Genomic DNA, 15993 nt, shown 5'->3' on the forward strand with positions numbered 1-15993 from the left:
AAATCTAGCGTTAGTTACCTAAACAGGTAACTTAGCGGAATTGTGTCCAAGTCCTACCGCCTTTCGCGGCTATTGACCAAACCCGGCTACATCCGGTCTGACACGTTTTCCGGTAGCGGGGATTTTTTATTTTTATATATTTATTTATTTATCGTAACTAAACTATTTAGGCAGTAAATTTCACTTATACTCTACTATACTCGGAAGATCTGTTCTCATACTATTTTGTAGCTACCTTGACACCATTTTGTCTAACCAATAAACACCACAGGATAATGTCACATAAACTTGGTTGGAAGTAAGCAGATATGGTAATTTGCTGATCACTGAAACATTACGATGTACTGAACAAATGTATGACTTTAAATAATCTAGTTGGTACTAGTAGCCAAGTTGTTGCTGTTGTTAATAAAGCTCAAATAAACCTCTTTTTAATGCCGTTTGAATTGAAACAGTAAGCTGTGAGCGTGTGTGTGTGTGTGTGTGTGTAAGCATGAGAGAGCAGAACGACAGAAAATGTTTTGTGTGTGTGTTCAGTGAACAATTATGATAAAAATATATATCAGGCTGAATAACTTTAGATAAACTTCCACTGGGATGTTTCTAGTTATTGTTTTATGTACTAAATAACTAAATAGACACTAAGAAAAAGAAAAGAGGAAAAAAGAGAAGAGGAGACGCCAGGCAGCCTGGACAGATAAAAAATGAGCTCAGAAAAAAAGAGAAAAGAAAGGGACAAATAAATAAATAAGAAAGGAAGAAAGGTAGGTGTGATATGTGTTTATGTGTGTATGCCTATGTGTGTAAATGAAAGTGTGTGTGTGCATTTTATTTTCTTCACAGAAGCATAAAGATGGTAATTGTACTGTGGACTGTACTGTGGCAAGCGGGGGGCACATCAAAGGGTACTTCAGGCTCCTCACCACCACGTGGAGGAGCACAGGTTGAGGGAGCAGCCCCATCAAATCTACAACTGTGATGAGACAGGGTTTCAGCTGGTTCAGACTAGAAGAAAAGTCATTGTGCCCCGAGGGACCTACCTTGGAGCTTGGTGAGGTGACACTGTTGGCAATTTATTCAGAATTCAAGGCTCACCTGACTATGCATGCGTGGCATGTTGACACTTTTTTGCTTACTGTATAATTCCAGAGGTGTTATGTTATTTCATTTGTTTTCAGTAATAATCTACAATGCAGAAGATAAAAATAGAAGAACATTCAGTGTGAAGGTGTGTCTAAACTTTTGACTTGTATGGGAAGTTAATTTTATTAAATTGGTAAATAGTAACCTGACAAAATATGTATATAGTAGTACTGATGAAAGACATAAAACTAATGAAAATCATGTCTGAAACACTGGTGACACAGTTATTATAAGAGGAGCAAAGGCTGCTGAAAGAAAGGCTTTAGAGTTTGTGTGACAACAAATACTATGTATACTATGTCTCATGCCTCAGCAGTTATTTCTCATTTTACCAGCATCAGTAGTTTGAATTTGCAGTAGTAACTGCTGTCCACGATAAATTTATACTTAGCTGCCATGGTGATGAAATTATTCTGGATAACAAAATAATTTGACTTGCTGCATTTTTACCTCCCAGGAAAGAATATAGTTTTCTTACTTTGAATATTCTTATTGTTTTGAAACTTTAAAGATATGGAGTATATGATGATCCTGAATGTTCTGTCAAAATTGTAAACCAATTTGTAATTACTGGTGGATACACATCAAAAAGCGTGCTACATGGATATTTTCTTGGCCTGTTGCTTGATTAAATGATGTGCTTGTTTTTTGCAAAGATATCACTATAAAAAGTTAATGTAGAATTGTATACATAATTGTCGATGAGTATCTCAATTTTGTGTAAAAGCATTTCATCATTTCTTCAGGAACATGGTGATGAACTCATAGTGTTCATGTGCTTACAGTAAGTAAACATGTTAATATTACATTACAATGGACATAAACATACAACAAACATATGTAATAAATTCTGTGAATGTGACTGATGGAAATAAATTCAGGTTGTTCAGCAAGTCCAGTGCCATTTGTTTATTTCACTCCATTTTCTTAAATCAGGTGATAGTATATTCAGATGATGATAGTTCTGATCAGAGGTCCCTTTACCTAGATCCACCGATGGTCAGTAAACACTCACTGATGGTCAGTATTGATAAAGGTTTATTTACAGCTAAGCAGAAAGATCTCATATTTTACTGGGGTAGAATCAGTTTCTGTTACAAAGAGTTAAAGAGTCAGATCTTTGTTACTAGGATCATTCCAGTGTCAGAGTGTTAATATAACTACGGTAAGGTGACATTTAGGGCAGTGGGAGCCTTGGGGAAAAGGTGATGGACAGCAAAGAGGCAGATACGACACATCAGGGATTAGCCAGTTCGTCTGATGTCACAGAGGAAGGCAGGCTGTCCAAAGCTCCCATCTCTGTAACCACAGACAAGCATGGAGTTTATTGGGCTGTAGATATACTGACATGTACATTTTGTCCTGCCAGGAGCAGTACAGTAGTATCCAGGGTGCATTTTTATCCAAAGATATGTCAAAAATTATTACATAGTATTTGCAGAAGATGTTCATTACATTCAAATCCAGCAAAGTTTTGGGGACCTCCTCATCCTTCCCTCAGTGGACATCATGAGGATAAATCTTCAAATTAAATCCAGCTGTCTCTATTTTTCTCTCAGCACAAAGCCAGGGTAACCTCAAATGCAGCATTTATGCAGTTTTCTTTGAGTACCAGTTTATTTTCTCGTACACTAGGGTGTTTTGTGATTTCCTGATCGAACTGATCGGCCAGAATTCACTGTGATCATTTATTGTGAAAGTATTATGAAATATGTGTGATGATATATAAAAAATATATTTTATATTAGGCCAATAAACTTCAGAGATGGCCATGAATCTGGTCAACCAGGGTTGACACATGTTGTGACACACCACCTGTCCTGCTAAAGTGCTGTTCTAAGATACTACATAAATGCTGCTGGTTGCAGGATTTGTTGAATGCACATAATCTGGTTAGTCAAATCAGTAGACTACTTTGTGAATATTTATGAGCAATATACCACAACAGATATTTTTCTCATCACAAATTAGGAATGCAGTATATAGTTAGTTGAAGAAAAAGATATAGAAAAATAATTTATTGTTGCTGCCTTTCATATATTTGAATGCGAGAGGAAGACTGTGGGCAAAAGTTGAACCAATACAGGAACATGATTGATTATGTGTGTCAGCCTGTTGTAGATGCATGTAGTGACTCTGCACCTCATGGATACGTACACCAGTTTTCTCAACTTATTGACATTGACTGACTTGTACTAACCCTTTCTTGAAGTTAATAAAAGGTTAAGAAATATAAGCATACCTTTAAATTTGAGATATGACAGGAAGTCAATGACAGTGCGGATGATGTCTTCATCTGCTATTCTAAGGGCACCTGTGGAGACAAAGCACCAAAGAGCAGCCTGATATCATGTCATCTAAACTATACAGTAAGGTTTGACAGGAGCTCTAGTAAAGGCATATAGTGAAATTAATTTTTTTCAGATATAAAGGTAACTTGACACATCAAGCATCTTTACAATTCAGCATGAGAGCAATGTGAATCACAGGTTACCCAAATGATCACAATATGAAGTAATTCAGCATTCTGGGAGAAGGTTGCTAGGATGCTTTTAGGTTGTTGCACGGGGATTTTGTGTGGTTTTTAGAGCATTGCTAGCTGGTTACGTTGATGTTTGCAATGATTTCTGAAATATTGCTAAGTTGTACTGCAAACATAGTACTTTTTCAATCCTTTGTTTTTAAAAGTACCACTTACTCAAATTTCTAAATACTTTTTTTAAATTTTAAAGTAATAATAGTAATAGTGATAGTAATTTTTCACTTCAGTAACACCCAGAACTCACCAAATGTTTCCCAGCTCAATTACTTTTTTTGTTTGTTTGTTTTTTCTTAATGGCAATGTAGAGTTGTATCAAATCAAAGAGTGAATTTTTAAGCAGAAAAGAGAGGAACATGTTTCTGTGAAAGACAGACAGACCTGTTCTGAAGTCTTCCTCGTGGCCCATGTCCCTCTTGCCAGCAAGACCCGGCTTGTCTCCTAGTGTCCTGTGTCCATCTATTCCATCTGAACAATGAGGAATAATCACAGTCCACACAGTCATACAAGCAGTGGCTGAGCATTTGATTTCACTGGTTGCAGCCCGGAGAAAATTTACTCCATATCCAAATATTTCATGACATTAAGTTAAACTGCAGTGCAACTTAATAAAAATAGAAGTAAAATTTTAATGTTTTATTTTAAAGAAATTCATATTCAGCTGCTCTGGGCTAAGGACATTGTTTACTTGATTTATTTAAGCATGTTATTTGGTTTGTAATTGTTTGGTTCAATTCCCAAACTTGTACAGACCACCTGCAGGGCTTGGATCATGGAATTGCAGTAAAAACAAACAGAAGAAAGACAATTAAATTAAGATGGAGTATAGTTTTAAGACACAAGGAAATTATTAGAATGAAAATGATGATAAAAATAAAAATTAATAATAGACAGGCAAATTTGCTTAGCCATGATGGTGGGTGCAACATTATGACTCCTCTTCTTAGCTCTTCTTATGGAAACTGCACATCTCACAAGTGGCATCTAACCTCTCATGAGTCTATAGAGCATAGATAATGTCATTACAGTTTTTTCTCAGCACAACTGCAAAAACTATTAACACTTGTAGCCAAACCCTTTACCAACTTTTCAAAACTGAAAGCACACCCACTGCTTTAAACTCAGTTTGAAATTTCGATGCACACTTTTCGCAAAACTCTAACAAACTTCAGAGCACACTTTTTGCAAAACTGTAAACACAATCCACTGCTTTTCACTCAGTTTGCTATTTAACAACATACATCTGGGAAAACAGTACATATAAATGCCTTCTATTTATACTGTTTTGCCGACTGTCTTACCTCCACGACACATATGTTAGCAATTTCACATAATGAATTAACTTATCTATCAGAACCTGAGCACCATAAAGAGCAATGGAGGAATCATTTGAAGATATCAACCAGGAATCATTCCAGGCCTGGATACGACACTCCAAGTGATACTTTGTGTGCGTTTGCTAGTTTGTGGGATTCTGTCTTTATGTTAAATTCCTATATCTTGTTTTGCTTTGTTTAAAAATGTAATGAATATTAAATAAAAAATAGTGATTATTTGCTAAACAAACAATAATGGCAATCGAAAATAACATATGTCCTGGCTTCATTAGTACTAAATTTTAAACTAAATTTTAAAAGCTTTATTTGTCGATATTTATATTATTTTTCATTATGTTGTCTTCTCAACAAGAATCTACTTGTCTTATGTACAGAATAAGCATGTAGATATACACTCACCAGCCACTTTATTAGGTACACCTTTCTAGTCTCAGGTTGGACCCCCTTTTGCCTTCAGAACTTCCTTAATTCCTGGCATAGATTCAACAAGATGAAACATTCCTCAAAGACTTTGGTCCGTTGTCACATGATATAATCATGCAGTTGCTGCAGATTTGTTGACTACACATCCATGATGCGAATCTCCTGTTTCACCAAATCCCAAAGGTGCTCTATTGGATTCTGGTGCCTGTGGAGGCCATTGGCGTACAGTGAACTTATTCTCATGTAAATAACCTGTAAAGAACCTCTAACCAGTTTGAGATAATTTGAGCTTTGTGACATGTTACATTATCCTGCTGGAAGTAGCCATCAGAAGATGAGTACACTGTGGTTATAAAGTGGTGGACATGTTCAGCAACAATACTCAGGTAGTCTGTGTTGTTTAAACAATGCTCTGTTGGTAGAGATGAAACTCAGTGTCTTCTGATGTCTGAAGTCTCTTAAAGTTCATATTAACGTGACTAATTACCTTCTGGCCTATAAAATTAGGTGTAAATCATGTGTAAAAGGGCTGAGGTTCTGGAGTTGGTGAAAATAATATTTTTTACTATTAATGGAAAGAGCTTGTGCTCAGCTAGACTACTCCCTACTATCCCCTACCTACAGTATCTCTTTACTGGACACACAACACTGAGAATGATATTGCTCCTCTAATTTTACTCTGGGTGTATTTTTCCAACAATTCCTAAACAGTTTACGTAGGTGTTGCTTGAAAGGTCAGCTTCTGGTGTTTTCTTTGACATTTTTTCTTACTCAGGTTTTATATCTACAGTAGCTGATGTCATACCATAACAACGAGCAACATGACAAAACGCAGAAATCCTTCATGACAGCTTGACATATTGCAATTTCTATCGTCCTATCTGGAGTTAACAACTTGTAGCAAAATGGTTGCAAAGTAATCTTCACTTGCAATTTAATCTAAACAAAATCAAGTATTACCATAATATATTCAATTTAGCTGATTAAAAACTAGCCATACACAACTCATATTTGGTCATACTTGCTGGAGGTGGGAGGCCATTTTAGAATGCTGCATGAGTGCCCACAAGATGGACCCGTTTCCTGTTCTTTCCATTCTGTTGACATTAAATACAACACCGAATAATCCAACTGTGCCACACCTTTTCTTTACCCAACAGATACTCATATGAAAGCAACATAAATTCCTTTGCATAAAGCAAAAAGAGAAATGCAGTGTTTTGATGCATAAGCGCAAAAAGCAGTAGGATGACAAACGTCGTCCCCTGATGAGTGACAGAAGCAGCTAAGAGGTGGGATGTCTGGGGAGAGCAATTCCTGCCCTGACACCAAGGCCCTGCAGTGGCCGTGATTTTCTATCTTACATTGAGTGACCAGCTCGTCTCTGCCTCTGGCACTGGGAGAATCCTTTATTTGAATTAGGTGATCAATACGACCTGAAACACAGGATGAGGCAGGAGCAACCTTTACCTGGGCTTCACACACACACACACACACACACATGCACGCACGCATGTACACACACAGGTACACACACACACATACACTTACACGCATATCTGGATACCTAGTGTTGAGTTAATGTGCACTCTAAAGCTAATAAGGCAATTTTTAAATTACACTAAATTAGATGGCACAGGGGAGACAGTGGACAGGGACAAAGAAACAGAAGAGCATTAATTGACAGATGATGAGCTTGACCTTCTCTTTCGTAAGCTATGATACCTAGGCAACGTTTTCAAGCAATGTAGGTAAAAACCTAGCAAACATTTTAGAGATTAGTCACAGCTCTTAATCTAAGCAAAATGCTAAAATGAACTTCATGGTGTAAGTCATTATTTAAAATCAAGTTGAGTTGTACTCAGATTAGGGAATATAATTGTGAGATTGCTTCTTGAAGCAATGTGGAGCAGCTGAAATCCTATATCAAGCACAAATCTGAAAACCTTTCCTTTTCAAAAGTAGCAATTGTTCTCCTCAGTTCCCAAACTCTTACATTTTACACTGTCTGAATTATTTGACATGGGGTTGTAATTTTATACAATTTACTTCAGACAGGGGTTATATTTAAGCATATTCAGAAACGTTTGTGATAGAATAGTATGCATTGCCACCTCAAAGTTATGGGTTATCATAATATTTGTGATTTAGAGTAGATGGGGAGGACAGTCATAATAGTTAAAAAACAAGAAGAATCAGTTTTGCAGGTCATATCTACAGTCATCATTTCTTTTTGATGCACAAGGCAGCATAGATAGTAAATAACCTGTAAAGAACCTCTAAAAACTTTTTCATCCACTAGATTTTATAAGTTGTTAGTGGACATAAAGAGGCTTTGGTATTTAGGTTCTAGAGTAGAACAGACAGAAGAAATAAATCAGATAGAAATAACACATTTTAGCAAAAAATAAAAAAAGGTGTATAAGTGCTCAAGAATCAGTAATGGGCGTTAGTTAAAATGTAGACATTTCAAATTATAACAAGTAAATTATAAGATAGAAGATAACATAAGATAAGATAAGATAGGAAACGATCAGCTAAGATAAGAAAAGATAAGATATGACATGATAAACTTAATTAATCCCCAAGGAGAAATTCAGGTACTGTTTCATTATTGTACAGCCAAGCCAGTAATATGAAGAAAAACATGTATGTACTGTGGCTCAGGTTATGTGCTTTACACATGTGAATATCACTGGGCAGTAGTACTGGCCTGATATCCAATATGCCCATCTGTCAATTTAAAAAAAAAAATACAGGTAAAAAAACAGCCTGGTGTCAAAGAAAATGTAGTTGCATTTAAATAAATAACCTGCTATGCCAAAGCCAAAACTATGTAACATTGAGTCAATAATTTAACAACATATGTTTTGAATATGTTGGAAGGTTATTGTTATGAGACCACATGAAGATTTTTAAGCCATGTTGTCCTAATTTTGAGGTTTTATAGCTGAGGTAACAGCTATTTACTAATGCAGTGTGTGTGTGTGTGTGTGTGTGTGTGTGTGTGTGTATGTGTGTGTTGTGTGTGTGGTCTGCACTTACGGGGACCTAACAGATAGCCAGCGCTGTTCAGTGTCCAGCCTCGCTTCTCTTTCGCCTGCAGATCATGAACAAAAACAAGCCCATTTACTGCTCATTGCTGATTGTTTTTACTCAGTGATTCTGAAATATCTTTTTAATATGAATATTCACTGTACATTTGAAACCTATGGACAAATCACTAAAGTTAATAAATGAACATTTTTCCAATTTTTTTTTTTGTACCTAGTTTATTAGTGTAGTCTACCCATGACCATTCTGTTACATTTTTTAAAAGACATCTCACACAGCCAACTTTACTGTTATTAATCCAACCTACCTCAATTTTAATGTCTATACACCACATGACAAAAACTCATATTTAAGCATTTGTGCTGCAGGCTTTGGTGTGTTCATCTCTCAGTTCCTACATTAAAAAAATCCCTGTGTAAGCCTATGCCTACCTATGTGTAGCTATACCATGACAGCATAGCTACACATAGGTATAGAATAAAAAAAGAGGCAATACCACTTTCATGTCATTTATTAAAAGTAAAACATTCTAGAGCATTAGGTGGCTTTGCCTCTACTGAATGCTTGTAATTTTCACTTTTACCTTAGGCTTGCCTTCTCTATGAAGTTTTGTATTATGTTATTATTATACTGAATAATTTGGCTTACCGCAATGACCAACCCGATGGTCTCAGAGAGTGTTGCACAGAAGATGAGCGACACGCAAAAAATCCCAAAGTACCTCTGCATCTAAGAAAGAGACAAACCAACTGAAAGGCACTTTAAAAACCCGTGTACCAGAGGTGCAGTAGGGAAGGGGGGACCTTTTTTTCCCCTGACTTTATTTAGTGCAGTGACTCTACAAATAAAAGATAAGTCTGCAGCAAACCTGTCTGAAGGACTCAGGAACAAAATGAAAATGTCAGCACAGTGTACTTTAAAAATGAAAAGAAATATTTATGGTAATCTATGAGTACTACTATTTATTTCTATTGTTTTCCCATTAGTGAACATCCAGTAGTCCCTTTTCTATTCTCGCTATGGTCAAAATAATTGAAACCTTTCCAGTGAAGATAAAGAGTTTACAAAACCAGTAACTTACCTTTGATATGACTTTCCCCACCGTGTGTTCTCTGTGAAGTTAGCAGCAGAAATAGCTTTCAGAGGTGGTTTCATGTCAAAATGAAGACTCCTTCCACCTTTTATTGTCTGTCCGCGTCAGCAGCCCCCCCCCTTCCCAGCTCCTGCACACAAAGATGGGCAGGTCACGAACAGAAATTCAATAATACCATATGATGCCATCATCAGATTTTTCTTTGTCGCCCCTCGGAGATGTGGAATTGAATTTAAAACTAGAAAAAAATACGTCTTCGCAATTTACCTGTCCTAACCTGATATCTGACATGTTTACTCCGGATATTCAAAGAAGCGCATGGTCAATAAAACATGTTGTTGTTGTCCATACTGTATTTTACCCAAATTCATTGCTTTAATTTTTTGGTGCATATATTTTACTGAGCGTTTTTATTACATGTCGTAAATGCCATTTTAACTGCTGTACCAGTAATAGGCCTAATGATATTGAATAAAGATTCAAAATAATTGTAAAAGCTGTTTGTACACGTATAAAGTAGCCACAGGCTAGGTGGTTTCATCAGAGAAGTTGAACGTGTTGATCACTTAACGAAAACACATAACACACAATAAGCTGCGGTACTTTATACGTGTACACAGAAAGTAGTACAACCTGAGTATTAGTCTTTCTGATCTTTGAATTTTGGATTCAGATCAATAGCTATTGTACCTTTTTCGAAAGGAGTAAACCAGCCTTATTAAAACAACCCATGTAATTGTTGACCAGGGATTCAGCTCAATGGACTTAATTCTCCTTCATGAAGGTGGAATTATTCCGTTTTATTTGAAACTGTATCAGAGATGCTTATTCTATTGCATAATTATTGCAGAGGTTATTGTTTGTGCTGCTATTAAATATCTCTAATTTAGGTGTAACCAGCTTGGTTTCTACTTGTTGGCAAAGCCAACATGATGTTGATCAGACAATGCTCAACAAAAAAAAAGAAATTATATGGATATGTTTACCATTAATCTGACCATTAATTTGCAATTGGCAATTCAATGTGCAAAATGGCAATGTAATATGCAATTAATTTTGAATAATATTATTTAAAAATTTAAATGCAAATTAAATCAACTGCATGTCATATTGTCATGGGGTTTTGGTCTCGTTATTTAATTTGCAATTAATTTTATAATTAGCAATTCAATGTGCAAACTAGCAATGCAAGCTAAGTCAGGGCAGCAGTGGTGTTTATCAAGTGTTCATCATTTTTTCTTGATGTTCCAGCATGCGCACTTGGTATGTTCATTTGTCTATCTTCAGTGTATTTTCAATCTGTTATTGTGAAATTTGCCAAAACTGGCACTTGGATCACTTCAACTTCCCTAACTTAGTTGTCGGTTAGCCTGACCTGTGTTAAAGTTTTCTTAGTAACATTAGCTTGTTAGTTAGGGGGCTATCTGCAAACATTACCTGCAGACCTACAGACAGGTTCTGCTCTGTAAATAAGCAGCACTACTAACATTATATATTCATGTAACTTCATATATATGCTGTTGGTGTGTGTGCGCTATCCTGCAGACAGCACAGCGGTAGCCTATCTGAAACCCATCCATTATCTATACCCAGTTATTCCCAACCAGGGCTATGGGGATCTCCTGGAGCCTATCCCAGCTCTCTTTGGGTGAAAGGCAGGTGTACACCCTGGACTGGTCACCAGTCCATCACAGGGCTGTATCTGAAACATTAATTATTTAACCTGTCAGTGGCAGAAATAATGGCCATTTTTAAAAGATATAAATGACGATGATGATATGTGCACAAGGTGGCTACTTTAATGAATCAAATATTCTTCCACGGTCTGGTGTTCTAAAACTTTTGACCAGTAGTGTACAACCATCCATCCATCCAACAGGTCCCTGGTTCTGGACTTCCTCGTGTTGGGACTTTTATTGTATTTCCATTTCCTGTGTCACCTGGGGTTTATCCCAGGTAGCTTTATGTTTATTAGTGTTGATGAGTTTCACCTGTGTCTGCTCCCCCTGTGTTTCTCCGCCCTTGTGTCTCTCTCCCTCAGCAACTAGGTGATTGGCCACACCTGATCCCAATCAGTCTTCTGAGCAGGTATACGTACCTGCCCTCTGCCTCACGTAGTTGCTGGATTGTCTTGTGACTTATGTCTTGTGGTATATGCTCTACCCCCTGTGATTATTCCTGTGTCTCCTTGTGTTCATTCTTTGTGTTTTCTAGTTTCTCTGTGAGTGTTTGACCTACCTGTTCTCCATGCGTGGCTGTGTACTGACTGTATCTCTCATGTTCGGCGGTGTTTGTATTCCTGGCAACCACTGTCTATTCTAGTGTGTGGTGTGTTTTGAATTTACCTGAGCCAATGAAGTTCCTTTTGTCTGCACCTTGGGTCGATCACCTTTAATATACGGCTCCCCGCCGTGACATCATCACTTATTCCTATTTTGGGTCACGGGGATCTGCTGGAGCCTATCCCAGTTCTCTTCAGGTGAAAGGCAGGGGTACACCCTGCACAGGTCATCAGTCCATCACAGGGCCAGTAATATACATGTATTTATTAAATCCTATAGAAGAACAACATGTTTGCCACAAAGTAGCACTAATAGATCTACTTTATTTATTGTCCAAACTACGACTTGTGAATCTAAGTTATAACTTGGAAAAAACAATAAGACTGTAAAAGATATCATGTCCATATTTGTTCATCTATTCTAGTGTGGATCAATGTCATGGATCAACAAACAACATGGATACAAAGGTTAAGTTTTACATCGTTTCCAGCTCTGACTACCTTCTCACTACCTTCAAATGTTGATAAGCCTTCAGGGACCACATATTACCTTTGTTATGGGTTTCAGAACAAGATCTAAAGTTTTCATATATTATAACGTGCAGAGAGGTAGCAGAGAGGGTATTCATGTGGGATCAATTGATTAAAGTCTCTGGGATCACATGAAAGCTTTCAGTAAAAGAAATACTGATTTGTTTTTTTTATGATCATGGTGCCATTTAAAGGTTATTAAACCAATTCAGAAGCCCAGAGTAAGAAAAACAGTTATGATATTTATCCAAATGTTTGCTAGAGGAAAACATCCTAAATATACAGTATATTGGATATATGTTACATCCCCCTGCAGTGCTCAAAAAAAACAAATGATGTGACAGTTTAATAGGCAGGTGAAAAGTAGAGCATCATGGCAGGAAGACATTTTACAATCTCTGTTCAACTCTCCACCTTCACTCTGTAATAATGCACATCACACACTGACCTGTTGAGGGGACTTCCTGGCAACACGCCATGCGGCTCCCTTTGAGGATTTACTGTTATTGACTATACAGTAATTATGGTCACTGGTATCAGACATGATGGTGGCATTACCACTGTGTCAGGGCACCTGATGATGATGGAGCAGAGCCAGAGAGATGTGATAAAGGGAGAAATTAAGGAAAATGTCAAAAGAGAGTGAAGAACACAGAAAGAGGGCGCATGAATAAGACCGATGAGGACCAAAAGACCCAAGGACTGAAAGAAAATGGAGTGGGGGAAGAAAAGGAGGTGAGAGGGTGCTTGCCATGCACTTCATGCAGGCAATTTATATGCAGCGCCAATGTTGTACAAAAATATTTTTGATTGCAAAACGTGTTAACTAATACACCCAACAGACACTGAGCAAAATTTGCATTTATTCGTTAATTTGCTTTGTTGAATGTAAACCCATGATTCACTCTTATTATCTCTTATCTCTACTTTTGTTTTGAACACCCTTACTGTGTCTTTGTGTCTGTATGCTGTTTGCTCCTGCGCAGTGGGTTTATCAGAAGAAAACTATGCTATGTCTGCTATGTCTAAAATCATGGCCTCATTCTTCATACAGGAGTAACTGGATGTCTATCTTGGTTCTTTTTAATTTTCTTTTTTACTTGTGTCTGTATGTGTCTGCAAAATAAGTCAGTGTGACCATGATGTAATATTAAAGCTAACTTACAGACTCACAAACCTGTTAAAGTGTTAAGTTCTTTTTACCTAATTTTTTAAAAATTTTAATGGAAATGTGTAACTGTAGTTAACAATATCATGTCACACAATAGCATGAGCTCTATCGTGTTTGCTATACAGCTGCAAAAAGCAGTTGCTGCATTGATATTGGGACTCTGAAATGCCTTTACATTGCTAAAATCTTGACACTTGAAACTTTCATGGAGTGTAAGGCATGTCAAAATTGTAATTATATAAAGTCTAGCTACTGGCTAATAAGTGCACATCATTGCTGAGAGATGTGGATTTATAATACATAATTCTTTAAAAAGATCCATATTTAATAGTAACCTTTGGTTTTTATTTAAAACCCTGATTACATCTTGAATTTCTTGGTCAACCGTACCAAGAAGAAACTTTTAATGTGCACAGCCATTTCGAGGCTGACATGATACTGGTGGATTTGACAGAGCTAACGAGGATGCTTTATCCCTATCAGCCTCGACAGCACGGCATCAGCGTAGAACTGGATGGATTAAGTTACAATTGGACAGCATGTTTAATTTGTGCTCTAAACCTGATCTTCCTGCCCTGGTTTGCCTCAGTCTTGCCTAACTCCTGTCAATACAGAGCACTGTGTGGATCTAAATTGGGTTAGAGTGACAGTTATAAATAGATTATGTACAATATAAACTGTGCATAATCTATTCATAACTGTCTACTTTTAATCTAATCACTATCTAATCTAATCTAATCACTTGGTCCTGAAAACAAAATCAGAACAAAATACAACATTGACACTGAAGCATTTCTACCAAAGAAAAAAAAAAAAAAGTTACTTGACACCATTTTGCCATGGAGGGGATGGCTCAGACGGACAGGGCATGATTATTGCCTATTCAGCAGCAATCTGCACAGCAAAGAAAGGACATCTGGCTCTATACCACTGTCCAATACGCCAACTCTGGCGTGCTTAATAAGGTTATACTGGTTTGACAAATGTCCAGAACAGAATGAAACCTTGGGACATTGATGAAGCAATTATCAAACAGCAATGTGACATATTTCAGTTACTACGATCGTCACAACAAATATAACTATTAATGCATGTAGGAACTCATAAGCATGCCCAAAGTTAATAAAATGTCATTTAGCCTACTGCAAAAAGTTTGACCTGTCCTCCTAACAGTTAATCACACCCAGCCTCCTACTGCTAAGAGGATCGAATGATGTAAACCTTTCACTATCCTTAAATAAGCATCTGATCTACTTCCAGTTTACAGGAAAAACAAGAACAACAAAAAACATCACACACCTCACAGCTCAAACTTCATCCACAAAAAAGACCACAACACCCCAGGAGCAAAACACACCCCCAACCCACAAGTAGTGAAACTGATCTAAAAGATTGGACTGCATTAAATAACTTAACCTACAAAATGTTTGTTAATGAAAAGAAAGAAGAGTCCCATTTTCACACATCCCCATTCTGAAGTTAAGGTAAAAGGAAATTGAGGATAAGTCTATTATTTCTTACTGGAATTCCAAATTACCAAGTGGTGAGTATTAGGGGTAAGGGGCACATCAGGCCTCCAGGTTTATTTGCTTTCATATCTGTCTGTGCTGTGCTCAGCATCAAAGAAGAACTCTGTTACTGGAGAAGAAACAGAGGTCTTGCTGAGAAAAAAGATGTGACTAGGAAGCTATTACAGCATCACTGACTGGTCCAGGATAAAGTAGATAGAGAGATGGCACAATAGGACAGCCTCAGCAGGACACAAAGACATATACTGCCAGGCATTTTTGTCTTGAAATCATTTCTTCAGTCCTTTAAAGGAGAAATTACACTACTGTTTTGACAGGTCCGGTAGTAAAATATATTTTTATAATAGGGTGAAATAAACTTTATTCATGAGTTTATTCATTAATAATTCTGTAGTCAACCCTCACATGATTATTATGCTCCAAGGCTAAATGATGTTACTTCAACTCCTGAAATAACTTTCTTCAAACCAATAAACCAATTTATATGTAATTGGTGAAACAAAACTGAGTTTACCTGCAACTTATAGCAAAAAAAAAAAAAAAAAGTCAGGTTATCTGTGATAGCTGCAACAAATTTAAGTACACCTATCATTTCCACTTAATTGCATGAACAGTGCTATTAAAGAACCGATGAAAACCACATTTTTCTTATTTTTTAGCCCTGGTTGGTCCACATAGTAAGAAATTGGCTCAGCAAGTAAGAAACCAGATTTTTAGACTTCATGATGATGGAACTGGTCATCACTAGGCTTCTGTTCACCCAAATACTGAATGAAAAGATGACTCGCAGTGTTAACCATACAGTATGATTCAAGAAAACAACCTGTTCTGGCCTCTCTTTGTTTTGGCCAGCAGTGCTCAGGGTCAACAAAAGGAGAGAATTTGAAAGGGT

At 37.0% G+C, this 15993-nt stretch overlaps 1 protein-coding gene across 1 annotated transcript; it reads right to left on the reverse strand.

Annotated features, from left to right (window-relative positions):
- Positions 1–2380: 2380 nt before the first annotated feature.
- Positions 2381–9633, reverse strand: gal (galanin/GMAP prepropeptide). The gene is made up of 7 exons (XM_026311955.1): positions 9578–9633; positions 9145–9225; positions 8488–8542; positions 6807–6878; positions 4064–4150; positions 3386–3457; positions 2381–2442 (listed from the first exon to the last, which is right to left on the reverse strand). Exons 2-7 carry the CDS (start codon positions 9223–9225, stop codon positions 2381–2383), a joined length of 429 nt encoding a protein of 142 aa, XP_026167740.1. The 5' UTR covers positions 9578–9633.
- Between the last annotated feature and the right edge of the window lie 6360 nt (positions 9634–15993).

The sequence above is a fragment of the Mastacembelus armatus genome, chromosome 6 (assembly GCF_900324485.2).
Source record: "Mastacembelus armatus chromosome 6, fMasArm1.2, whole genome shotgun sequence".
In the NCBI taxonomy this organism is placed as follows: domain Eukaryota; kingdom Metazoa; phylum Chordata; class Actinopteri; order Synbranchiformes; family Mastacembelidae; genus Mastacembelus; species Mastacembelus armatus.

What these genes read in the sequence shown, in the direction of transcription:
- gal (XM_026311955.1), bottom strand. Translation starts at nt 9,225, where the DNA reads ATGCAGAGGTACTTTGGGATTTTTTGCGTGTCGCTCATCTTCTGTGCA. An exon ending in CCATCGGGTTGGTCATTGCG is followed by an intron (nt 8,543 to 9,144) that starts GTAAGCCAAATT and finishes CATGATCTGCAG; the next exon opens with GCGAAAGAGAAGCGAGGCTG. An exon ending in TGGCTATCTGTTAGGTCCCC is followed by an intron (nt 6,879 to 8,487) that starts GTAAGTGCAGAC and finishes CCTGTGTTTCAG; the next exon opens with GTCGTATTGATCACCTAATT.